Source organism: Podarcis liolepis, assembly GCF_965112155.1.
Source record: "Podarcis liolepis genome assembly, chromosome: 14".
Lineage (NCBI taxonomy): Eukaryota > Metazoa > Chordata > Lepidosauria > Squamata > Lacertidae > Podarcis > Podarcis liolepis.
Genome location: NC_139569.1, coordinates 26,581,231 through 26,606,832, shown reverse-complemented (window position 1 = coordinate 26,606,832; position 25,602 = coordinate 26,581,231). Strand labels below are relative to the sequence as shown.

Sequence of the window (25,602 nt, the reverse complement as noted above, 5' to 3'; positions counted from 1 at the left end):
TGCCTTTCCCCAGAAAAGAGTCACCATAACAGACAGTCGACACTGGGCATCAATAAAAGCAACAAGCCATGTGTAAAAGCTATAATTTAATAGCTCTATTTGGCACCATGAGGCCCAAACCACAGTACATAAATTACAGCACAAACCATTATGACCGCCTGGCAGGGGGTGGGGGGTCCAGCACTGAGACCTTCCCCCAAGCCAGCAGTAGCAGCAGGTGGGACATGTTATTGGAGCCCAAGTAGGGCGGCTAAAAAAGTTTTTAAAAAACAACCAGGTTACAAAAATGTCTCTGGTTGACAGTACAAACAGCCATAATTTGTTCTGTTAAAAATGAGGCAATCCCCCTTCCTTCATCATGTGCCTCCATGCTATGCTGTGCCCTCCTCCACCCACTACCAGCACGTTCCAGCGCCCCCCTCCAGCTCCTCCTATTTGCCCAGAGCTTTGTTCAGGTTGTTCTTGATAGCTTCCAGGAAGTCGGTGGTGTTCAAATAATGCTCGTTGAGCTTCACACTGAAAATGCACAAGGGGAAGCATGAGAAGCCCAAGCCGGTGGCAAGTTGTGCTTCCTCAACTCATGAGAGAGAAGGTAGGAGCCACAGGCTAGCCCTGCAGCAGCCCAGGAATACTCACTTGTTTAATCCATGAATGCAGCCAGCCAGATCCTTTGTCATGGCACCACTCTCCACCGTCTCAATGCAGACCTTCTCCAGAGTCTCACCAAACCTGGCCATGGAAAAAAGAACAGCCTCTAGCACAGGAGGAAAAACAGCAAGGCCCAACATCTCCCTGCAGCCTCTGACGGACAGGCCAGGCCCAGCCTCACTCTTGTTTTGCAGGGAGCAAAGCTTGTTTGCTTTCTCAGTCTTGCTGTGCTACTGCTGTTATTTGATTTGTGCATCACTTGTTGAAGCAACTAGCAGATGCAGCGATATGCAATATGGAGTGTGCCAGCAACACGCTTGACGCTCACCTTCAAGCAGGTCTTTCACAACACCTTCCAGGAGCCCTGCCTTTCCTTCTTCAGGGTCCCCCTTTTCCCCTGGGGGGCCCAGGGCACTCTCCCATTACAGTGGTGCCTCGCAAGACGAAAATAATCCGTTCTGTGATTCTCTTCGTCTAGCGGTTTTTTCGTTTTGCGAAGCAAGCCCATTGACGGATTAGCACATTAGCGCTATTAGTGGCTTTTAGCAGCTTATCTGCTGATCGGATCAGCTGATAAGCGGCTTAGCGGCTTAGAAAAAGGGGGGAAAGGAAAAAAAACCAGCAGGAACTCGCAAGACATTGTCGTCTTGCGAAGCAAGCCCATAGGAAATTTGTTTTGCGAAGCACCTCCAAAACGGAAAACTCTTTCGTCTAGCGAGTTTTCCGTCTTGCGGGGCACCACTGTAAAGTATCTGGGTCATTCTTATGTCTGTACTTCAAAAATCTCTGTCGTGAGCCTGACATAATTGCAGCCCTATTCCCTCCCCGCCAACTTGCTCTCCCACAGCAATGTTGTTTTTCATGCTGATGGGCAGTGGCCCTTACTTGATGAGGTCAGCGTTGCTGTCCAATTTGCCTCTGTGCTTCAGGCCTCCTGTCCAGGCAAAGATGCTTGCGATAGGGTTGGTACTGGTGGGATTGCCCTGCAGGGGAGGAAAACAGGTAGGCACAGTTAACTGTCAGCCACTGCTACAGAGGTAGCAGACCAAGCATTTAGCTTGAGAGAGGGGGAGACCTGTGTCCCTCCAGAGGCTGTTGGACCCCATCAGTCTCAGTTAGCATGGACAATACTTAAAGAGACTTAAAGCAACATTAGAGGACTACAGTTTCCCTATCCCTGCGGTGAGAACGCAGATGCAGCAAGTTGGCCAGAAGAGGGCGCTCACATCCCTCCCACTGGTCTATTTCATTCATTTATTTTATTGGCCATATTTATATCCTCCAATCACAGTGTTCACTGGGCAGCTTACAGCAATAAAACATTAAAATAAAATTGCAAAACTATAATAAGCAGCATATTTTCAGCCAGAAACAAGCAAACTAGCACATCTTCACTAAAAGTACATGGCGATTCTAAGACTCAGTGGATTAAAAGGGGGAAGCTATTTGAAGCCTGGGAAGCTGAAAGGGTCTTCACCTGGTACAGAAAAGAGTGAGGCAATATGCCTAAAGAAGGGGCCAGGTGAGCCCCCTCCACAGCCACCCAGTTGACCCACCTTCTGGTGCTCCCGGTAGTGGCGTGTAACAGTGCCGTGAGCTGCCTCCGCTTCGATGGTCTTCCCATCCGGGCAGACGAGGACGGAAGTCATGAGGCCGAGTGAGCCAAACCCTAGAGAGAAAAAAGCCAAACTCCTGTTGGCTGTCTCTGCAACAGCAGCTTTCCACACCCTCCTCTGTGGGGAAGGGGAGGTCCCTGGGCCACCTTGTTCCTGTGCCTATGAGGCGCTCCCCCCTGGGGCATGAGGTACCTGACCTGGCACTCTGTATCAACAGATTAAAGCCAAGTGCTCAGCTGATTCGCAAGGAAGGAAGAAACATCTGAATTCTCCAGCTTCACCATCAGCGGGGCATCTGATCTGCCACCTGCACTCTGCAGAACAGACAACTGCAGCAGAGCTGGAGAACAGCCACAGGGAGAGAAAAGCCCATCTTCTGAAATGCTAGTCAGAAGGGCATGAAGCGGGATGTAAAATGTTCTGGCCTTGCCTTCTGCAGTCTCCCTTCTGAGAAGCATTACTCTAACGAAGACCTCAGCAACATTGCTTCCCCCCTTGAGAGCAGAAACCTGCCCTTTTGAGTGCTATGCAGTCTTGGAGAAAGGCAATAGCTCAGTAGCAGAGTGCGTGCTTTGCGCATACAAGATCCCAGGTGCCATCCCCAGCATCTCCAGAGAGGGCTGGGAAAGGCTCCTGGTGAGGTGCTGCCAGTTAAGATGAACCAGTGGCAGCTCCCTGCATGGGAGGGTCAAGCCCCCTGAAGTGCCCTGGTCACACAGGAAGCCATGTTCTGCGGTGCTATTGCAAGAATAGAGAAAACTCTTTCCCCCTGCTTTCCGGTCCCTACAAGTTGCAAGCACACACACCACTTGCAGCCTTTCACAGCTGCCCTCTCCCCTGCCCAGCGCCGCACCTTGGGCCAAGATGTCAGACTGGACATCTCCATCGTAGTTCTTGCACGCCCAAACAAAGCCACCTGCGGATTTTATCACCTGGGCCACCATGTCGTCAATGAGACGGTGCTCGTACCAGATCTTGAGCTTGTCAAAATCAGTCTTGTAGTGCCTGGCAGTGGAGAACAAGAGGTTACTTACTCATGCAGCATCAACCCTCTAATCCTCCTCACACAGCACCTCCAACCCATCCCAACAGGGAGGTGCTCTGGCACTTAGGATCTCAGGAGGCAATGCTGGGTTTTGGGGAAGGTGGGAGAAAGCAACTCCCACCCACAGCTTCCTGGCTTAGGCCAAGAGGTGGGGTCAGAAGGGCTCACTTTTCAAAGATCTCCTGGAAGGTGTCCTTGAACCGTCCATCGTAGGCCTTGAGGATGGTGTTCTTTGTGCTCATGTAAAGGGGCCACTTCTTTTGGATGGCATACTGGAAGCAGCTGTGGGCAAAGCCCGAGATGGACTGCAAAAGGAAGACAGGGCCCTCAGTGGGACGTGACCCAGAAACAGCAGCCTGCAGGAGCTGCCACCCTGCTATTCAAAGGGGAGCAGCAGGTCCCCAGGATGTACCAGCCAGCCTCGCCCCATGGAGGGGACCCAGGAAGCAACTAATGCAGGGGTCCAGCTAGCACTGCCCTCACCTCATCTGTATTGTACATGCCCATGCCGACGCCTCCACCGGGGAAGTTGTACACCTCCCACTCCTTGACTCCGCTGCCATCCTTGGGAGTGAAGACCATCTTAAACGTCCCAGACTTGTCCACAACGAAATCTGTGGCTCTATACTGGAAAGCAGAAACCCACATGTTAGGAGAGCCCAATAGTATCAAAGTGTCTCAATTCCCCACATCAAACCCCCTAATTAGCCGCATGCTGGGGCCTGCTCCCTCCCAATGTATTCTGTAGCTAGGATCCACAGTACTGTCCTGTAGAAGAACAAGGGGGGAGCCTCTGGAATCCTTTGGGTTTACCCCACCACCTGTAGGAGGCAGGGGCAATTTCGAGCTGAACTTCTAGCTTCTAGACTAGCCCTGTTTCATGAGCCCCTCATCACTAAGGGATTGGGTTTTTCCAGTTAATTTCGGTTTTTATTTTTCTCTGCTTACAGCCACCCACCTCCTCCACACAACCTAGAGAGGGACATAGCTTTTTTAACCACATGGGTGAAGGTGGAGGAATTGGGAGGCAAATATGCCTGCCCCCCCAGTTATGACCTGCCTCTGGGAGGTTCAAGGGAAACTGAACCAAAGGAAGTTATGGCAGCTGTAGCTGGGCATTTACAGTGACCATCCATCCTTCCTCCACCATACCATGCTCATCACCCACAGCAGGGCTTTCCAGGCTGCCAAAGTCTGAGTGAGGGTCTGTTTGTTCCCTGCACATTTTTTGCAAAGTCTGCTTTACAGAGAGCATGGAGGAGTCAAGTTCAAGGCAGCTGGTCTCTCCTTCTGAAGATGGGAGGATCCAACCCCAAAGGATTCCAAATGTCCTCCTCACTTCACTGCAGAACAGGGCATTTACTATAAGAAAATTCTAGTTTTTTCTCTTCTGATTCTATTCCTATAGAAGATTATACAGCATCTGAATTTAGGACAGGTATTTAAACCAAGTACAGTGGTACCTTGGGTTACAAACACTTCAGGTAACAAACACTCCGCTAGCTCAGAAGTAGTACCTCGGGTTAAGAACAGAAATAGCGCGGCGGCGGCAGCGGGAGGCCCCATTAGCTAAAGTGGTACCTCAGGTTAAGAACAGTTTTGGGTTAAAAACGGACCTCTGGAATGAATTAAGTTCTTAACCCAAGGTACCACTGTACCTAGTACTCAAGGATGAAGGAGATTTATCAGTGAGGTTCTTTCAAAGCTTTCTGTACTCTTGCCATCACTTCCTGACACAGCCAGCAGGATTCCAACAACATTCCCCCTGCTACTCCTGACTTTGTGCATGCCTGTCTGAGGTGGGGAGCAGATTGGAGCCAGACAGATAATCAAAACACAATTGCCAAGGGGTAAGAGAGACTGGCTGGCCCTGCTCTATCCCAGAGTGTTTGTAGAGAAGAGAATGCTCTACTCTCCCAGTTGTACATCCCACCTTGTTCCCAATCCAGCAGCCCATCCACCCACCCACTCTCCCTTCCAACCCACCTGATCACCATGGGCATGCCTGCCAATGACGATGGGCTTTGTCCAGCCCGAGACCAGGCGAGGAATGTTCTTGCAGATGATTGGTTCTCTGAAGACTGTCCCACCCAGGATGTTCCTGATGGTGCCATTTGGGCTCCTCCACATCTTCTTTAGCTTGAATTCTAGGGGAAGAAGAAGTAGTTAGGTGCAGAGCAAGAGACCAGTGGTGGCAGTTCAGCAGAGTGCATCTGCTTTGCACATAGAAGATCCCTGATTCAGTCCCAGGCTCCATCTCCAGGTCCCTTGCCTGAAACCCTGGAGAGCTGCTGCAAGTCAGTGGAGCCTGTTACACCAAGAGCCTGACTCAAACAAGGTAGCTTTAATGGCTCCTTGCCAATCCACTGCCTTAGCACCAGCCACTCCAGCCATCCCAAGAGAAAAGAGGAACATTCCCCACAAGAAAGTGAGCTGCAATCTGCTCTGGGCTGAGGGACTTCCTCTTGGGAGAGGGGGCCTGGAGTGCAGGTCATGCCAGATTCCTTGAACCCCGCCATGGGCATTTCCCATGTACCTTCCACGCGGGCTTCATCGGGGGTGATTGTGGCACACTTGACAGCCACGCTGTATTTCTGGGTGGCCAGGGCAGAGTCTATGGTGACCTGGTCATCCGTCTGGTCCCGATTCGGCAGCCCCAAGTCAAAGTACTTCAGCTGGACATCTACGTTGGGCAGGATCAGCTGTGCCAGGATGAGAGGAAGGCAGTGAGGACAAAGCTATAGAGATGCAGACCCTGCAGTAGAGATCAACACACCACTGAGCAAGTGCAGAAGGCTCATCAGAGACGTGCCCCAGGAAGCTTCAACGCACTACCATTCCCGTGCATGCAAAAAGCACACTTAAAAAAATAATAATAATTACATGTTATTCACATAATTTCCCTCCTGCTGCAAGGATGGTGTCTTCTCCAAGCTCCATTTGGTCTGTGGGGAAATGGGACACTAACCTGCCCCAGCCTCCCCAGCTCCAAACCTGGTGCCTTCCAGATATTTTGGACTACAACCCCCATCAGTCTCAGCCAGTATAGCTCTGCTTCCATCAGCCCCCATCATCATACAGCCATGTTTGCTGGGACTTAAGGGAGCTGTAGTCCAAAAGAGCTGAAGGGCACCAGGTTGGCAGGGGCTGCCTGACTTTATATAACTCATTCATTGCTGCATGTGGAATACGGCTGTGTTAGATGTCATCATCTGGTTTACCCAAGATATATCCAAGGATGTTGAAAATTGTAAGGAGAAAACCTGGCTCTCTCCCCACATCATTCGTAATGTTATAAATCTCTTATCATACTTCCCCTGGGAACTTTTTCAAAGCTGAGAAGCCCAGACCACCTTAGCCTACTGGAAGAAACATCTTCCAGTCCTCTAACTTTCTATTGCCCCTTTCTTCACCTTTCCACAAACTGTGAGCATTTTAGAAACATGACTGTGCTACCAATGTACAGGCCATCAACACGTGGTCCTTGCTGCTTTATTCCCAGCCCCTCGGATCCAAAACTTCCAGGTACCTTCTCCTTGATGCCGGCCCAAATGATCCGGGTCATCTCGTCACCATCCATCTCCACCACAGGGTTGGCAACTTTGATCCTTTTGTCAGCATCTGTGGAGAAATGTCAGAATGCTGAAGAGGCACCACAGACAACCTGCAGCACCCAAACAATTGTGTGATGTGGGCTGTGCCAAGGTGCAGCTGCTAGAACCACTGGAAGAAAAATACCAGGGCCTTGGCGTGTGTCTCTATCCCAGCACACCACTCTCAAAACAAATCCTTGTTGGGGTCTAGGGACTGATAAACTGCCTCCCTTGTGGAAGCTGCCTGCGCTTCTCCTGCAAGCCTTTCCCCCTTCGTATATGTAAACAGCAACTGACGCCGGTGCTTCTTAAGAATCTGAAGTATTTCCCCAGCACAACACAGAGTGGAGTAGTCAGGCCAAGGTGCCTGCTGTGTCTACCCTGTGATTGACCCTGGCAGGAGAGAAAGTGAATTAACTGCTGCCCAGTGGCTCTCTAACTAATCCCAGCTGAGCCCAAAGCCCTGCTGACTTTCACAAGCCATAATCCAAGCACATTCGCCTGGGGTGAGGCTCCTCCGCTGGGGATCTGCCCACAGCCCCTTTTCCACAGACTGGACCTGCAACTCCACGGCTCCAGCCAGCTGGTCAAGGGACAAGGTCACCCTCAGAGGACAGCAGGGGAGCAGCAGGCACACCCTCCCTCTGCGGTTTCCTCCCTGCCCCTCCGAGAGTGAGCTGGCATGGCTCTCCAACAGGTCCTGGAGCCAGCTGCTAGCTGTTCAAAGCAGGAATGGCAGGGCAGGGGGCAGCCAAATCCTCTGTTCGAGATCCACACGCAGAGGAAGGAAAAGGAGTCTTGGTCAAGCTGGAAAGAGGCCTCCACAGGGGCTTAGCCTTAGGGTGTCCATGTGGGGCTGTGGGTCCTTCCATGGCGACACAGAAGCAAAGCAACTGCCGGCCTACATTCCCAGGCCTGGCACAGCCTCAATGAGTCAAGCACGTATATGCAGACAGGGTCTTAATGCCCCCTCCAGGCCAGCTGTGTGCTGTGCCAGTTTCTGCTCCATGCAACAGGAACCCGCCAAGCTGGCAAGCCTTCTGCCCGCCAACCCCCCCCCCACCCGGGCCACTTTCGAGACGGGGCAAAAGAGGGGCTGGCATGTGGGCCTCGCGTCCCCCAGCTGCAGGTCTCTCCTCCTCCAAGTCTCCGGGTGCCCCGAGGCCGCCCCGGAGTTGAGCGGGAGCGGCTCCACCCGAGGCGGCTCTAAATATAGTCCCTGGGGAGGCCCAGCATGGCAGGCGGAGCCGAGCGAGCCCAGGCGCAGAGGAAGGCAGCCGGCGGGGCCCAGCGGGGCATCGCAAGGTCACCGACGGACAGGGGGGCCGGGGCGCTCCAGGACCCCGCCACACAAGGGCACGGCCATGGCGCCGGGCATCTTGGAGGGGGCAAACGCCTGGCCGGCTTCTGCGGGGCTAGAGAGGTGGCTCCCGTCGCCAGGCCTTCGGAGGGGAGCAGCGCCGGGACCCTCTGCTCTAACCCCCCTCCCTCTTTCCTCCGCTCCCCCCCCCCGCCACTCACAGTGCCGGTGCGGCGGGCGCTGCGAGACGCTCAGCACCGGGAGCAGCGCGGCAGGAGAGCGGCCCAAAGCGGCCGAGGCGACGGCCGGAGCAACAGCGCGGAGGTAGTGGGCCATCGTGGCGGCGGACGGAGGAAGAGGAAATGGAGGACGTGCAGGCGGCAGTGGCGGCGGCGGCGGCAAAGAGGAGAAGCCGAGCAGCCGAGGCGCGCCAGGCGGAGCAGATGGAGCGGCCGCCCGCCTGCCCTGCCCCCTAAGTCCCCGCGCTTTGGGAACCTCCCCGTCGGGGCGGGGCGCCGAGGTCCGAAGCGGGCCACCCGGGAAATGGACACGCAGCGGCAGTAGCCATTGTTCTTTTACTGCCCCTTTGGCTCCCGTGAGTGCCACGCTGTTGCCCTCCCTTGGGCGACAGCATCTCCACTGCCTTTGTTGCCCGCCCCCCCCCCCGCGTTACAAATGTGGCCTTCGCGGGGGCGCTGCGCGGTGGGGTGCCCTAGACGCCCAGCACGGAGGGCTACCCAGCTCACTCCCCACTGCTTCGCCTTGTGCTTGGGTAACAGTAGCTGCAACCGCCAGACAGGCGGGCGGGAGCGCCAAGGCCAGGTCTGGCTGCTGATAAAAGACATCCATCGAGACGAGAGGCGAAGGCCAGCTTCCCAGGATTCGCTCCTGTGCTGGACGTGGCCTGCCTGGGCCGCCGTCGGGGCTGAAGGGCATTGGTAGAGCCGGAGGGCATTGCGCCATTTGTTTGCACACAGTCGGCAGCCGCCGGTCGCCACTAATCCAGGAGCTCGCAGCAAATAGCCCCGAGGAAGAGGGGCCGGAGCGGAGCAGATCAGGGTCCAGGCTGGGCTGGAAGGGCAACCTTGGCACCCCTGCCTTGCAGGGTGGTGCCCAAGAGAGAAGCCCCGTGGGGACTTCCTACGAGGGCCCCTCCTTCCATTCCGCCTGGAGGTGCAAGAAGCCCTCTTGACAACCCAGCCAAAGGGAGGGGGGGAGCCCCTTTGGGAAGGCAGGCACTGGGCCTGGAGGGTTAGTACCCGTTGGCATGGTGGGGGTCGGAGCTGGCACTGAGCACAGTGCAATCCAAGCAGCCCTTGCTTTCTCTTGGCTTGAACCACCCAGGGTCAGCACTGGCTGAGCTGTTAAGGTCAAAACACAAGAACAGTCTGGCTGCTGGATCAGTCCAAAGAGGGGCCACCCAGAATCCTGTCCTCATGGTGGCCAACCAGATACCCCAAAAGGAAGGCCATGATCCCCAGCAGCTAGCATTTAGAGGCATCCTGCCTCCGGCAGTGGAGGTAGTGCAAAGCAATCTCTTCCTTGAATTTCTTTAATCCTTGTATCTGTGGTCAGCCTCAGTTGGAACACATCACTGTTAAACATCTGTTGGTCTGCCCCTTATATAGAGACCCAAAAGATTGTTTTCTGAAACCTTTGTTCACAGAAGCAAGCAGGTGCATCCCAGCAGAAACGGTCCAGTTTCCTTTGGGTGACAATAATAGCTTTGTAACACACAGCGTGGCCCTCTATCCACCAGCTGCAAATAACTATTAGGAAAAGGGAGTTCGATAGAACACTATAAAGTTGTAGTGAGGTTTAATTTTAAATCAAACTGGATTTGAGTTTGTGGGTGTATCTGGCAACCTCTGTCTTACATCACTGATGTTGCCTCATATTATGGATGTATGATCTCTATTGTTTTATTGGGACTGTGGCTGCAGGTTTCTAGCCTTTGGCTAGAACAATAAACTTTGATTGACTGACACAGCCGGGACCTTGCATGCTCTCAGGGCAGAAACACAAGAAAGGAGTCACACAAACACACTCACCAGCAACACCACCAATCAGGAGGCAGCCTGCCAAGACCACCCCAGCTTGAGATTGGGGAGAGGAGGAGGAGTTGCCCCTCTGCCCTCTTGACTGCAAGGCCTCAGCCAGCAGAGCAGTTGAGCAATTTAGACTTTGGACTTAATTCAGTTTAATTCTGCCCATCACACAGTCAGTTGTGTGCTGACTGTGTATGGGGTGGCGTTGTCCTGCCCATTCTGCCAAGTGGGGGCTTCTGCCCCAAAGCTCTGCCTCAAGGGCACCATATAGCTGACCCCTACACCTCCACCCATCAAAGTTCCAACTAAACGGGAGCTGGGGAGTCCAGCAGCATGTAGAGGGCCAAAGGTTCACCCCACTCCAGTCCTGGTGGAGATGCCACTAAGTTTGATGGACCAACGTTCTTGACTAGATCAGAGGCAGCATGCATGGACTGCAACTCCCATCAGCCCCAGGCATAATGAGGCAACAGTGAAGGACGATAGAAGTTGTAGGCAAAGGTCTGCTTTAGAGCTTCCCCCTTACCCAGCCTCGCCTACCCAGTGGTTGGCCAGTTGGACATCCCCCTGGGGAAGAGAGGAGAGGGGGGCAGGAAGGCTAGGGGGCACCAGGGCAGAGCCAGGGTTCCCTGTGTGTGAGAGAGAGGGAATCTCCAGGGCTGTAGGGGTCACTCAGTCTGGGCTGCACTGGCTCATGCTGAGTGTGAGCACTTGTGACAACAGAATATAACTGCTTCTTTCCTACATGCTCAAAATTCCTTGACCTTTTCATGCATGAACAGACCAGCCATTTGTTCTTCGGCTTCTTTCAGTTCTCTGTAATGGATTCCCATCCTTTAGACTACCTATCTGTGAAATGGGTAGATGTCTTCTAGAATGACTGTGCATAAGACTGCACTGGACCTGCAGCTTGACATGCTATTTGCCACAGGGCTCACCAGCTGCTTGAGACACCTGCACTGGGCTCACTCATAGTTGCTACTCATGAGACAACTGGCATCTGAACTGTGTTGTGCTGCTTGGCCATTGGAGATTAGAAAGCACATGTTTTTTGGCGAACTTCATCCTTGAAGCACCAGTCTCTGCTTCTTGCCTCCTGGGCATGGCTTGTTTGCCCTGAGCCACTGGGCTCCTCCCCTGGCAGCATGCTGGGCTCCAGGCTAGAGTTACTTGGCAAGAGTTGGCCGCTCTGGCCATGACTGGCTTCATCTTGGAGGAGGCCTCCTTGGTGCTGGACAGGCTTAGGCAATGGATCCAGGTGCTGGAAAGCACAGGAGGGGAGAAGGCTCATGTGCTTGAATCCTGCTTTCAGGTTTCCCACAGCATCTGGCTGGCTGCTGTGAGTACAGGATGCAGGACTATATGATCCCATTTGGCCTGATCTGGCAGTTTCTTCTTATGTTCCTAGTATTCTTTGATTGACTGAGCCAAGGAGCCAGACCCAGAGGCACTCCAAGAGGCCAGCCTGTTTACCTCCCCTCCTTAGGAAGAGGCTTGGTACTGCTCTCCTTCTCACTTGGGCCTCCTTGACTCTGCTTCCCACAGGGCAGGAAAGGGTGTTGGGCACCCTTCCATGCAAACTCTGCATTTGCCCAGGATCCCTTTCAACAGCAGCTGTGATCTTCTGGAATTGCCAGCCTCGCCAACTTTCAGACAAGATCTTTTAATTGAGCACAGACTTGATGACTTAACAGACATTAAAGCACAAAGTTTCCTCATAATTACGGCGTGTAAAATCTTCTCATGGGTTGCAAAAGTTGTCTTGTTGGATTTAGGCACCGCCTAGACTGTGGTCCTTTGCAGACCGCAATGTGCTTTTCAGGCAGGCCTGGAGAGACAATACGTGTCTCTCAGCTCCAAGATTAGGCAGACTGCATGCTTAGGAGAGGGTGAAAATGGAGTGGCTCTGGTTGCAAAAACGACACCCCACCCCCTGTGCCTATACACAATGTGTGGCAATGCACAAGTGGCTCTTCTGACATCTCTCACAGAGTTAGAGTGAGAAAACAGAAAGAGAACTTGAGTGGAATCTACACACATATAAAAAAACCACTGTGAAAATGCTTTTTTAAAAAACGTTTTGAAAAATACATTGGATTTGCCATAGCTCACTGTCACCATCTAGTGTCACACAACACACTTAAGATGTTTTATTTGCAGCTGTGCAGCTGGAGTCCTAGCTCTTGGCAGGGCCTCTATTGGAACAGGCTGCATACAAACCCCCTGCTTCTGGACAAACCGAAAACTCACAAGTGTCTAAATCTGAGGCCCGATTTGAGCTTGAGGACCCTGGCCAAATGGCCATCCTACCTGCCCACCCCGCCCCCCATCGCCCTAATTGGCCCTGACTGTAAAAAGATGCAGCCACTCACCAGTAGCAATGAGGGCTAGATTCTGGCATTTCTTCTTACCTTCTACTTACCTATGGTGCAAATATCTTCTGCACTGCATCAGGTACCCAGAGCCTGAGGTTTGCATCTGCAGCATGGACAGATCTGCAGGGTCTGTAGGTCCATGTGTGTTTATGGTACAGAAGCAAATACACTAGCTTAGATCCAACGAAGCCATGTTTGTCTCTTGGACAAACGAGGCAAGATTGCAACTTTTTCTATGTGCAGATATTTATAAAGATTCTCTCTCTCAAAAAAAAAACCCACCTATGCTGCTTGCTAAGGCTCCTGCCCATATGGCAATGCTTTCAAAACCAGGATGGTTTAAACAGAAATGTTTCAACTGGATTATAGAGGTTGGATTGCCTCCTGCCAGGGATTCTTTAGCTGTGATTTCTGCATTGCAAGGGGTTGGACTAGATGGCCCTTGAGGATCCCTTCCAACCCTACAATTCTATGAGTCTATGACCTGGGCTTGGAAAGTTCGGTTTTGGTCCCATTATATAAATGAACCAATTTATTTGGGATTGGTCTTGGTGACCAAAAGTTTCTTTTTTTAAAATAAGATATTTATTAAGATTTTCAGAAAAATTACAGAATAAAAGGAAAAAAGAAAAATACAAAATAAAAATAGTTAAAAAAAACAGTTGAATCTTTCTATCACATATTTTTCATTTGCTTATTTCCCAGACCTCCTCACGCCTTCCTTTTCTGTATTCCAGTTCCAATTGTTAATTCAGCAAATCCCTCCCCTCTTCATTCATCTTAATCTTCAATTTTTAAATGTTTATAACATTAATTTTTTTTACCTATTAATAACAATTTTCTCATATTTCCTTATAGCATTACAGCAAAAGACCATTTAGTTTCTATCCAACATCATTCTAACATTCATTAATTTTACAATGTTTCTGTAAATAATCTTTGAACTTTTTTCAATCTTCTTCCACCTACTCTTCTCCCTGGTCTCGGATTCTGCCAGTCATTTCTGCCAGTTTTGGTGACCAAAAGTTTCTAGTCTGCATTAGAGTCCTCTTGTGGTTCTTACTGTGTCTTATTGCTGCATGGTGATTTTATTTAATTTTTGTCATTGGCATCTGTGTGTTCCAGACTGGAAGAGAGGTGGGAAGGAAAAGTCACAAACAAGCAGAAATAATCTCAGAAGCTTCATGGGGGATATTGATCAGTGAGAACAAACAGGCACCCAAATGCAGAATAGCCAATGGTCAGGGGAGATGGGAATTGTCCAAAAACATCTGGAGACCCCCCACGGGATACCCCTTCCTACCCAAAGGGCTCCCCATACAGAAAGGAACACCTGAAAAAAGGAGAAATTAAATACTTAGTGGGATGGAATGGGACATAGCATCAGTTGGAGAGCAGAGCAGGAAAGAACAGCCCAGGAAACAAGCAAACAAAGCTAACCCATGACTTCTCTTGAACTTATAACACATGATAAGCTTCTAAGCTTGACCACTCAGACAGCAGTTAAATGAGGTCCAGGCAACTCTTAAACAAACTGCAAACATAGGAGATAGCGCAGCTGAGCTGCAGAACAAAGTACACGATGCGTTGTAAAAATATAAATGAAGAGTATCTCAAACAAGAAGACCTTGAAAAAGATGGCCACCAAAAGCTTCATTTTCTGACTTTGCTAAAGCAGTAGGGGGTTCAGGGACAGAAATCTCCCTTGGAAGTTGACTTGGCCAGCTCCTGGAACTGGAAGAAATGGGCAAGGCCTCCATGCACTGAAGGTAAGTCCTGAGCAGGCTTGGAAGCTGGTGCCCCTGAGCCCTGACATGTCTGCGGCCTCCACAATAAAGCATACACCATCTTTCTCCTCTCATGGAGAAACAAAGATCCCAGTGGAGGGGACTTGCAAGCCAGAAAAAAGATGCTCACTCAAAGAATTGATTCTACAAACTCCTTATTCCTGAAAAATATTTTTATACCACCCTTCATTAATAATACCATGGTGGTTCAAAACAATGCAATTATATTAAAACTGGTACATTAAAATATATACAGTAATAAAATACATCACAGGCCAGCCAGATGTCACCCAAAAATGCCTTCTGGGTTGACTTCAGCAAGCAGGAAAGGCCCATCAATGCTGGTGCCTTATTTCAAAGGAGAGGCCATTCCAGAAGCTGGGTGCCACAACAGAAAAGTCCCTTATTTGGGTTGTTGCAGGAAGGATCTCAGCACATACGCAAGACAAGCTCATCCAAGGATCCTTGAATTGGGCTGGTACATACAGGAGAAGGCCTTACTTCAGGTTCTCTCACTTCATTTATACATCAAGAATAAGAAAGATAAGCACAATATTTAAGGAAACAGTGTTTTTTATCATCATCATCCACTTTGCATACAGAAGGTCCTAGGCCCAATTTCTGGTGGCATTTCCAGGTAAGGATGGGAGATAACCCTGCCTGAAACCCTGGAGAGCTTCTGCCAGTCCGTGTAGACAGTGCTAAGCTAGATGGAACAATAGTCTGGCTCCGGGAAGGACACTTGCTGTGTCTCTGTTACTTTTTCTCTCTCCGTTTTGTCTTTTGCTTCACAACCGGCCTGGAGAACCTGGAATCTCCCTCCCTCCCTCCTGCCCTTTCTCCTAGTGAAGGGGTTGCTCTCTTGTGGTTTGGAGGTGTTCTCTTCCCTGCAAGAACCAATACAGATCAGGACACATTTTGCTCTTTAACCTTCGTTTTCTTTGGCTGGTTTTCTTTTTTAAAAAATATATATATTATTAAGGATTTTCTTGTTTTACAGAAGTGTAGTGCCTCGTACTTTTTTTTCATGTAACATTTTTACAAATCCGTTTCATTTGTTGAGGCATTCGGGGAGAAGAAAAAAAAAAGAAAGGGGGGTGGAGAGAGGGAAGATGGATAGGGGTGGGGTCGGGTGGCGGTGTTTCTATTATGTTTAATGTATGTAGAGTTTGGTGTCAGTGTTGCTTGTGTTGTTCACTTGTGTTCCTTTGGTGGTGAGAGAGGTTGGGGTTGGCCTAGGGTGTGGTTGTTTGTTTATGATTGGCTGTGGTGATCTTTGTTTTCATGTGTGAGTGGGGTGGGTGGGTGTTTTGGATCAGGTTAGCCATATTGATTTGTATGCTGTTGGTGGATTATTGTCATTGTCCTGTTGGGCTGTGTATGTGATAAAGGGGAACCATACCGGGGTGAAGGCGTCTTCTTCTGATTGGCCCTGTGTCAGTTTCAGTTTATTAGTTAATTTTTCTAGTAGGGCTGTTTCCCATACTATTTGGTACCATTGGTCCATGCTTACTCCTGACAGGTCTCTCCAGTGTCTGGTTATGGTGTTTCTGGCTGCTGAGAGCAGGTGGGTTATGAGTTCCTTTGGCTGGTTTTCTTGGCATAATTCTTGGTGGGTTTGAGCTGGAAGCCAAAGACAGTCAATGTTGCTTTCCTTTCTTCCGCTGCTGGCATTTCGCCAAGGAAGATCACTGGAACAGACACCTGTCCTTGTAGGGCATGGGTCGGCAAACTAAGGTCCGCGGGCCAGTTCAGGCCCAATTGCCTTCTAGATCCGGTCTGCGGACGGTCCGGGAATCCAGACAGTCAGAGTAGTGCGAGAGCGCGCATGATGGTTTTTGTGACTCAGCCAGGCTTGGGGGTCAAAAGTGAGGCTAGTGGCTGCTCAAGACAAGCCCCTTCTTCGTCCTCATGCATGCCCAGCAATCATATCTTCCAGGATTGGGGGTGGGGAAGAGGGAGAAGGATCCACAGTTTGGATTTCCACCATGGAGCTGCCGGCAACTGACCTCAAGAAGGGCAGTTGCGGCGGCAGGGGCTTGAAGGCACCTCGGGAGCGATGCCCGCTGGTGTCTGTGGCGGCAGTGCTCCCCACCAAAGGAAGCGGGGAGCACCTGGGAGGCTGCACTCCAAAGCAGTTCTGCGCTCTAATGGGGATGCCGCTCGTTAGCTACACGGTGTGAGCCATGGAAAGGTAAATAGCCATCGCCGCCTCGTCTTCCCTCATGCAGGGAAAAGAACATTTTTCCTTGAGCGGCACTGGCCTGACTTAGCGTGGCCAACGGCTTTTCCCTGCACACACATGCACACATGCTCTCCAGGGCTGACAGAAATGGCGCACTTAACTCAGCCTCCCACCCTGCCTTATGAGAGAAATAATAACTGTCAACGATTAAATGAAGCAGCGTGGGTGTATGTGGGAACACCCCCACAAAAAAATCACATTTGGGCAACGTTGGGGTTGGTCCCAATAAGGGTTTTTGCCAGAAATGTGGGTCATAATCATGGCCACATAGAGTCTGGCCCCCTACAAGGTCTGAGGGACAGTGGACTGGCCCCCTGCTGGAAATGTTTGTTGACCCCTGCTGTAGGGGCTTCTCTGGATGAACAAAGGCGCCCCTCCAGGTACCAACCGCCTTATAGGGCTCCGTGCGCATCCCGCCATTGCCCGCCAGAGGGCGCTGCTTCCTCGATCCGTGGCGGCGCCACTTGCTTTCACCTTCGGGAATCCCTTCGCTTAATTCCGCATTCTGGAAAATCCTCCCTGCAGGAGCGCCCCCTGGAGGGCATTGATCGAGTTGCATAAGGAAATGCAAGGAGCGGTCTCTGCCCGCAAGCGGCTTACAATCATCCTAATAGGCAGCAGGGAATGCTATGGGCGGGGGAGGGGAAGGATTTGAACTCGACCCAACCTGGGAGCGGGGAGGAAGCCAAAATCGGGGGGCGGCGCTCCTGCTGCTGTCCTCAGTGCAGCCCTGGGGGGGTTGCCGCTGCTCCGATCGGTGGTCGGAAGGGAATCCCGCTCCCCACTGCCAAGAATCAGCCCCACACCTCTCCCTCTTCCACTTCCCCTGACAGAGATTAACGCGCGCCTTGTCCGTTTCCTCCACTGATTTGGCCAGGAACCGACAACGGGGGGCGCAGGGGGGGGTCTCTCTTGCTGTTTGAAAGGGACCTTTTGCAGCATCTTCGGCTGACCGGGGTGAGGGTCGTGCTTACCTGGCATAGGGATAGGAGGCGATTCTGTCCAGGGGGGCTGGGTGACATTTCGGGGTCCCGCCCCCTCCCCAGCCTCCGAGCAGCCCGCCACACCCCCGCCTCTGCATTGTGTGGACCCCTCCCCGTATTCAACCCCCCATCTCCTCCCTTTCTTGATGTCACCAGTTGGTCTGGAAGCACCGCCCCGAACCCTCCCCCCACCCCGACGGCGCCCCGCGATTCCGGCACGGACAGGGAGGGACGCACCACAAAGAAAGGCGACGGCGGGCCACGGCAGGAGAGGCTGGGGCCGGGGAGAAGGGGTCGCGTCTGTGCAGGAGGTGAGAGAGAGAGAGAGGCGGGCGGGCGGGCCGGGGGTGTCTCTGCCTACAAAGGCTGGCTCTGTGACGGGACTCAGCCCCGAGACCTGTTAGCAGGCAAGACAGACAGTGCCTCTGCCCATGTGCCGAGAGTCTTTTTTCCCGGCAGAGGCAGGACAGGCGGAGGGAAGCCCCTCTTCCCTGGCACAATAGCGCGCCAGGAATTTTGCCCCCCCCCCAAGAGAAAGCCCCTGCAGTTATCATCGAAATTTAGCGTGGGAGCGGCAAAGGCATTTTATATAGCTAAAGGGCTTCCGAGATTTGGGGTGTGTGTATGGCCGTCTGAATGGCTCTTTTCAACATTGGAGGGGCGCAGGTGATGGCCCCTCTGGCGCCCCCCCCCCCAAGTTTAGCCTTAGGCTGGTGATGTGACAACCAACAGAGCTTGTAACGGAGCTGGGACTGACCCCTCCTGAACTCTGGGGTTCAGCCGTGGACCTTGGCAAGCGAAACAACCTGATGCCCACGTGCCCCACCCATCTCAGCAAGGCGCTGGACCAGACCCCCGGTCACCCCACAGCCAGCCCTCAAGGGCCACCCTGAGGCAAGGAGAGGAAGGAATCACAAGTGGGGTTCGAATGCCCCCCCCATATCGCCTGCATTTGCAAAACCCTTCATCTGCTGTTCCCCCACACCAGGCTGTGCTGCCAATCTGGGCACCCATTAACAAATGTTTGTATCTGTCTTGGATAGAGCATGCTTGCCAACTCAGATTTTGCCACAGAAGCTGTGAACAAAAGTGCATTTCGGAAGGACTGTCTGCCACAGGGGGGTGGCAGAGAGAGAAAGAGAAAGGGAGGGAGGGAAAGAAAGAGAGAGACTGTCCCCCCAGAACCCTAGGAGAGCACCTGCTTTATAGGAACATAGTTTTTTATTGCTTTTATATTCAATCTTGTTCTCCAGTGAGTTCAAGGTATGGTTCACTCCTCCTCAATTAATTCTCTCAAACCTGAGGCTCCATCTGTTGTTGTACTACAACTCCCATCATTCCTAGCTAGAGCACCTGTGGTCAGGGATGATGGAAGTTGTAGTCCAACAACAGATGGGGACCCAAGTTTGAGAAACACTGGATTAGTGTGTCAGACTAGGAACCGGGAAACCAGGGTTCAAATCCCCGTGAAGCTCATTGGGCCAGGTACTGTGTCTCAATACATGGTTGTCGTGGAACGGGGATCCACATGCACGCCACCTTGAGCTCCTTGGAGGAAAAGCTGGGATAGAAATGCAATAAACAAATACCAATCATCCCCAAAACCTCTTTCCTGCTGCACAAGCTGCCCATGTTGTAGAGAACTTTGCACTTCCTGTCAGTGGACCATGACATCCTGAGAGCTTCAGGCTGGGGAAGGCTGAGATAGACTACATCTTTCAACTATTCCAACTTGGTTGGGAATTTTCATATTTAAAACCTTATTCCCTTCTCCCCCTCTCCTAGGTCCATTCTGAAAGCCTCAGCTGACCTCAGCATTGCTGGCCTCCTGGCCAGGTGAATCTAGTTCCTTGCATCTTTGCACTCATGCCAGCTGCTCAGAGCTGAAGGAGGTGAGTGTGAGGACCCTCGGCCTGTCTTCCTTTATGAGATGAAGCCTTGGCAAATGGGCAAAGAAGTCGAAGCAGCTGCCAGCCAAGAGGGTATCTGGCATCTTCTGGGAAAGGCTGGGCAATCAATGAGAGAACCTGCCTGCAAAAAAGGTTCCCCCCTCCAATGAATTTGGGTCCTTCCTTGGCCAAGTGCCATTCTGTGAACCCCAGCCTACAATAGTGGGACCCACCAGGGTTATTGGGGAGGGCTTCCCCTGGTGTCGTGTGGTGGGAGGCAGCACACGGCCACATATCTTTCTTTCTGACAATATCCCGAGCTATTTAAGGATAGTTTGTGTGTGTTGGGAGGGGGGAAGGGAGAAGGGATTGGGAGTCACCATGTTTTTAGGGTGGCAGACATTTCCTTCCTTCTCTCCAACCTCCCTACCAAAATGTTTGAGAACAACTCAACTTCCACCAGGGCATCAACGGAAATAAAGGAAGTAACCTGGAACAGCCAGGTCAGAGTATTTTCCCCTTTGGCTTTATTGGAAAGCTAGAAGCAGGGAGGAGTGGTGATGATTTATTAATTTATATACCGCGTAGATGCCAAAATGGTTTCTAAGCAGTTTACAAAACCAATATGCAGAGTACACAGCGGCATCAAAACACCCTTAATTTGAATTTACAATGAAACAAACAATTTAGAAAGCATGACATTTCAATCAAGTTTGGAAAAAGCAGTGAAAACAATAAAACCACAAGTTCAGGGAAAGGCTTACCAAACAGGTGTGTAACCAGGTGGTGGCAGAATGCCAACAGTAATGGGGGTGTCTCGAATTTCATCAGGGAAGGCATTCCACAACACTGGTGCCACCAGCAAAAAAATTAAATAAAACCCAACCTCTCTGTTACCACAAGCCGATAATCATGAGATTATGGGCCCTGCTGTGGTGCTGATGGCCTGGTATTTGCCCATGGGAGCTGCCTTACAGAATTGCTGTTTTGTTTTATGTGGCTGAATCTCTCCCTCCACCTGCCTTTGTTTCTGCCACCCTTGGTGCCCTCCAGGAACCAGCAGCAGCCATGACTGTACAGCCCTCTGTGGGAATGCTGTGACCTTAGGGGGGCAGATTCCAACAACAGTTGCAGTTGCAAAGAGGAACAGCCTCCCTGGAAGCCTGCTTGCACTGTTTGGAGTTATCAGCCCTTCCCTTGTCTGAAGGCTGAAAGGGCCAGTGCTGAGCTCCTACCCAGCCTCTATAGGCTGGTCTCCCAGCTGCCTGCCCCTGCCTGCAACCAGATCTGGGCCCTGCCCTGAGCTAGGAGATCAAATGACACCATTGATTGTGTGCTTGATCAGCTGGCTTCCAAAAAGATCGCTTCCTCCCAAATCCCAGGGCACGACAATAGACCTGGGCCAAGCAAAGCTGGCTGGCTGCATTTTTCTCAGGCCCAGAGGTCTCCTGTGGGTGGGCAGCCAGCCAGCTAGCTAGCCACCTGGGCAGCCACCTGGAATCTCAGCCTCCAGGCTTCCCTTCCTAATGTCCGGAAGTGGAGGAGAGTCCAAGAGAAGGCTCAGCAGGGGACTAACTGCCTTTTCGATAGGGAAGGAGTGCATGCGCACTTTGACATTTGCCCTCCTGGCCACCTTGTTCCCAACAGGAGGCTCCCCAAGGTGCTAGTCCACAACAAGCAAGGAGCCCCAGCACGGGGGTGTGGCTGTGAGGTCTGTAGATGGAAGAAAGGAACCCAAATCCACAAGGGCACCTCCTTACTCCAGGCATGGGCTGCCAGTCCCCCCCCCCCCATTTATCCATTGCCTCTGCCCAGTTGAATTGACGCGTTTGTTTCAGTGGTGGTGTTGTGTAACGATAACGGTATTAGAAACCCACCTGCCGCTGGAGATACCTGAGCACCTCTGCAGGCAAATTGCAGGATTGCAAAGGGAAGGGCAGAAGCACTGGGCTGTTTGGTTTCAAGCCCTCTAGCCCCCTCCTCTCTCCCAGCCACTGGCTGTCCTTGGAGAGCTTTGCTCCCTCCTTCCATCTCTCGGCCCAGGAAAGGGGAGGCCTGGGGTGAAGCTGGCCTCTCTCCCAAGTTGCTTTTGTCCTGGCTGCCAGGGCTTTGCCTCCCTCCTTTTGCAATGGGTGCTGCTGCTGCCTCTGCCGCCACCATTTGCTTGGGACCAATCCAGAGCCGCCTCTTGGCCACCCTCCCTCTGGGAAGATGAAAACAGCCACTGCCTTTCCTCCTCCCCCACTTCCTCCCCCGCCTCTCTCTCCCCCCCACTTCGCTCCGCTGGGCCCCTGATCCTCCCCGTGCTGATGCCAATGCTCATTGACCCACCACCTCGACCCTTGCTAGTTCCCGGGGCCATTCTCTCATGCTCCTCCGTTGCCATGGCAAACCAAGTGGCAGGCATTCATCACGGGTTGCCGTGGTTACTGCTGGACGGATGCAGCGAGGAGGTCCTCGAGGGGGCTCCTGAGCAGAGTCCCACCTGGACCCTCTTCATCCTCCTCTCCCTCCTGACAGCTGTGTTTGGGGGGAAAGACGCCTGCTCAACTGTCCCAGCACCCCAAAGAAGGGGAATCAGGGAGAATCCTTTTTGTTTAGGGCCAAGCCTGTGCATTGAAACCCTCCCCCATCTCCTCGAGTTCTTGCTCCTCTTGCTGCACAGTTTGTTTTCCTAAAGTGAGGGGAGAGGTGATGGTTCTGTGTACTCCCTTTTTTTTCTTTTTTCTTTTTTGCAAATACAGGGTGTGGATGGGCCCCTGCCAGGGCTCCCAGAGTCATAATTTCCCTGGAAGAGTTGAGAGAGCAAATATCTGCACTGAGTTCAAGGCAAGAGTGGGAGATCTTCCTTTCTGAAAGTCACGTGGCGGTTCCTGCCATGATGCTCAGGAACTGCTCCTCCATTATATGTGAACTGGAAGGCCACAGGAGCCATGTTCTCTGCCATGAGCATGTCTCCCTCTCTGCTTCTCCCTTTAAGATGCAGAGGCCGAGTGTTGGGCATGAGCAAATGATTCTTTCACCACCATCCTTGGCAGAGCTGCCACTACCCACTGGGGGACTTAAATGCAGGCAATGCCAAAAGGTTTCTCCTTCACACAGAACCACCCCACAAGGGTGCCGTGGTTGCTGGATGTGGAAGGGAAGCAGAAAGAGAGGGGGATAGAGTTCTGTGCATAGGTGACTTGGGGATTCCCTGAAGTACAGCCTCTATTTGTTCAGAGTGATGGTATCCCACCCTTTGCTTCAGCTCTAAAACCTCTCAGGGCAACTGACTTGTGAAATGAAAGCTAATGGAGTATTATTATTTTTTTTGCTGTGGTTGGGGATGCACACATCTCAGGCCCTGCTGGGTCAGCATCTGGAGCCTTGCAGGGTCTGCCATGACCAGTTGGCTTTGCATTCTGCTGATGAAATTGCTCATACCTGTTCCAAGGTGCTCTGGGTGGGACTGTCTTTGAAGGTGGTTTTGAACCTGTAATAGTTATAGAAAGTGGCAGCCGAGGTTATATCGCACCTATACTGTACTGGTTAAAGTGACTGCCTGTTCATTCCTGTGCCCAGTTCAAGGTGCTGGTTTTGGTCTTCAAGGTCTTAAACCATTTAGGACCAGGTTACCTGTAGGGCTGTTTGCCCACCTGAACATTGAGATCAGCGCCTGAAGTCCTGAGGTCTGGCCTGCCAGCAGAAGAGGTTAGATTGGTGGGCAGCAGGGACAGGGCCTTTTGAGTGGGGATCCCACATCTCTGGAAGCCTCTCTCCAGGGAGAGAGGTACATTTTGGACACTGATAGCCTTTAAGGAAACTCTGAAGATGTTTCTGCTCCAGCCTGTGTTTGATTATTTCATATGCTGTGCTTGAATTTCTTTTAAAATTAGTGGTTCTATTGAAATTGCTGCTGTCTTTATGAGCTTAAAACAGCATGTGAACAACTTTTAGAAGGTGGTGGGTTATAAATATTTGAATAAATAAAAACTCAAAATACAGCACAACAATACAACACAGCATTACTGCCCTGAAGAGGAAACACATGCATAATGGAACAGCACTGCCAAATCATTGCTCAGCTCCTTCTAACTTCTCCATCGTTTGACTGCTATTCCTGAAGCAAGGAGCTTCCTGTGCTCATGGATGCTCCCCACAAATGCTCCTCCAGTGCAGGAGGCTTCCTGCATCAGAAGGAAGGGACTAAATAGTGCCTGAAGAGGACTTCAGTTAAAACCAGCTCCAAAATATGTTGGGTGAGCAGTAAGAGCATCTTTGCCTGGCACCCAAAGGACATCAGCACCAGACGAGAGTCTTGGTTGCAGATGCTGAGGTACTGCACTGGGTCATCACTCTCTCTCTCTCTCTACAGTTGCCACCCACCGGACTTCAGAGGGCTTCTACTGGAAGGCTCAGGTGACAATCATAAAGGTCTAGGTGGGCTTATCTGTGAGGAGGAGGAAAGATCCACAGCTGTGCCTGCCTGATATTGTAAAGCTGCTATTACATAAAAGCCCCCAGGGTGGCTTCCAACAGCATAATTGAAAACAGACACACGTAGCAATAAATATTAAACCAGCAGTAATAAAAAAGAAAGCAGCAAAACAACAAAAACCCATAGCCAGTTTACAGCTTAAAGCTGTAAGGAAATGCAGAAGTCCTTTGCCTGGCACTGAGATGACATCAGGCCTTTAATGGTGATGGGCAGCACTTTGAATTGTGCCCAGAAATGGATGGACGGCAGCCTGGTGGTCAGGGGTCCTCTCTAGAGCCAGTTCCAGCCCAGCAGCTGCATTCTGACATTTCTGGGGAATCTTCCAAGGCAGGCAAGCAGGCCCATGTGCACCGCAGATTGCAGCTGTGGTTTAAGCTAGGAAGCTTCAGCTCTCTAATTATTCTTGATGGAGGGGTTGAGTTCTAGTCCGAAGAACATCAGCAGAGCCTGCTTGCTGCAGCTGGGTCACACCACAGGCTCACCTAGTTCTCTATCTTGTTCCAAACCAATGCGGAACTCATAAGCAAGCAGGCCCTGAGCTCTCCTTTGCACTGGTCAGCACATGCCGCTTGGAAGCAGGGCAGAGCTGCACACTGGCATCTTAAAGCTTATGTGATGCAGGATTAGGCTTCCCAGGTCACCTTCTGAAAGGCAGAGGGCTTGGCCTAAAAGTGCACCCAGGTCAGAGGCAGAAGAACCTTCAGAAACCATCTAGTCAATAGCATATTAAAGAAGAAGAAAAAACTGGCACACAATTAAAGCATTAAGAATTAAAAATAAACATGTCCAAACAAGCTGACCAGGAAACTCAGCTCAGTACAGGGGTTGCGATTTGCAAGTCAAGGCCCATAGAACTTTCTGTTGTTTGTTACAGCTTTTGTACAGCCATAGACAAGGAATTAATCCGTTTATTCTTAGGTGAAACAACTTATATACAAAAAAACTCTAAAATATTAAACCAGACAATTCAGCAACAGACAGAAGACAGGAAACGCATTCAGCTAATATTATAGTCACCATTTTAATTTATTGTCTGTTGTTTGTTTAACAAATATAGAAATATAGGATGCTCAATCAAGTGGTCCCCCACCTCCGCCCCACCCCAAACCATGGGTCTTGGCATCAGGATCAGCATGGGAGAGTTCCTCAATAAATAGTTACTGTGGAAACTGGAGGGGCAAGAAAGATTAGTGGGCATCAATGGAGCTGAATGTTGGGAGACTGAAGACAGATAAGAAAAAGCACTTCTTCATGCAGTGCTTAGTCAAACTACAGAAATTGCTTCCACAGGAGACAGTGATGGCCACCAACCCAGACTGCAGTAAAAGAGGGTTTGCAATTTTGGGAGAGGGGAGACTGTGGCACTGGGGAGCGGGCAGGCTGGCGAGGCCCCCTAGACTTAGAGGCCTGAGTTGCCCTCCCCTCGCATGAAGTATTGGGTTTGCAGTTTTGGGAGAGGGGAGACTGAGGCACTGGGGAGAGGGCAGGCTGGTGAGGCCCCCTAAGTAGGCTTCAGCCTATACATAAATCCGGCACTGCCACTGGGACATGATAATCTTGAAGGCTTCACCCTCCAAGGCAGATGAAGTCTGT

At 51.4% G+C, this 25,602-nt stretch overlaps 2 protein-coding genes across 2 annotated transcripts in view; one reads left to right on the top strand and one right to left on the bottom strand.

Annotated features, from left to right (window-relative positions):
- Positions 1–73: 73 nt before the first annotated feature.
- On the bottom strand, positions 74–8,558 carry IDH2 (isocitrate dehydrogenase (NADP(+)) 2). Its single transcript, XM_083475173.1, has 11 exons — positions 8,424–8,558; positions 6,839–6,930; positions 5,846–6,011; positions 5,296–5,456; positions 3,793–3,936; positions 3,478–3,614; positions 3,118–3,269; positions 2,205–2,317; positions 1,534–1,631; positions 637–729; positions 74–516 (listed from the first exon to the last, which is right to left on the bottom strand). Exons 1-11 carry the CDS (start codon positions 8,536–8,538, stop codon positions 432–434), a joined length of 1,356 nt encoding a protein of 451 aa, XP_083331299.1. The 5' UTR covers positions 8,539–8,558; the 3' UTR covers positions 74–431.
- Positions 8,559–17,831: 9,273 nt separating this feature from the next.
- SEMA4B (semaphorin 4B) overlaps positions 17,832–25,602 on the top strand; it is a 36,530-nt gene continuing 28,759 nt past the window's right edge. The window contains exons 1-2 of the mRNA XM_083475027.1: positions 17,832–17,951; positions 19,426–19,532. The gene's annotated coding sequence lies outside the window, so the exon portion shown is untranslated. The remainder of the gene's footprint in view (positions 17,952–19,425; positions 19,533–25,602) is intronic.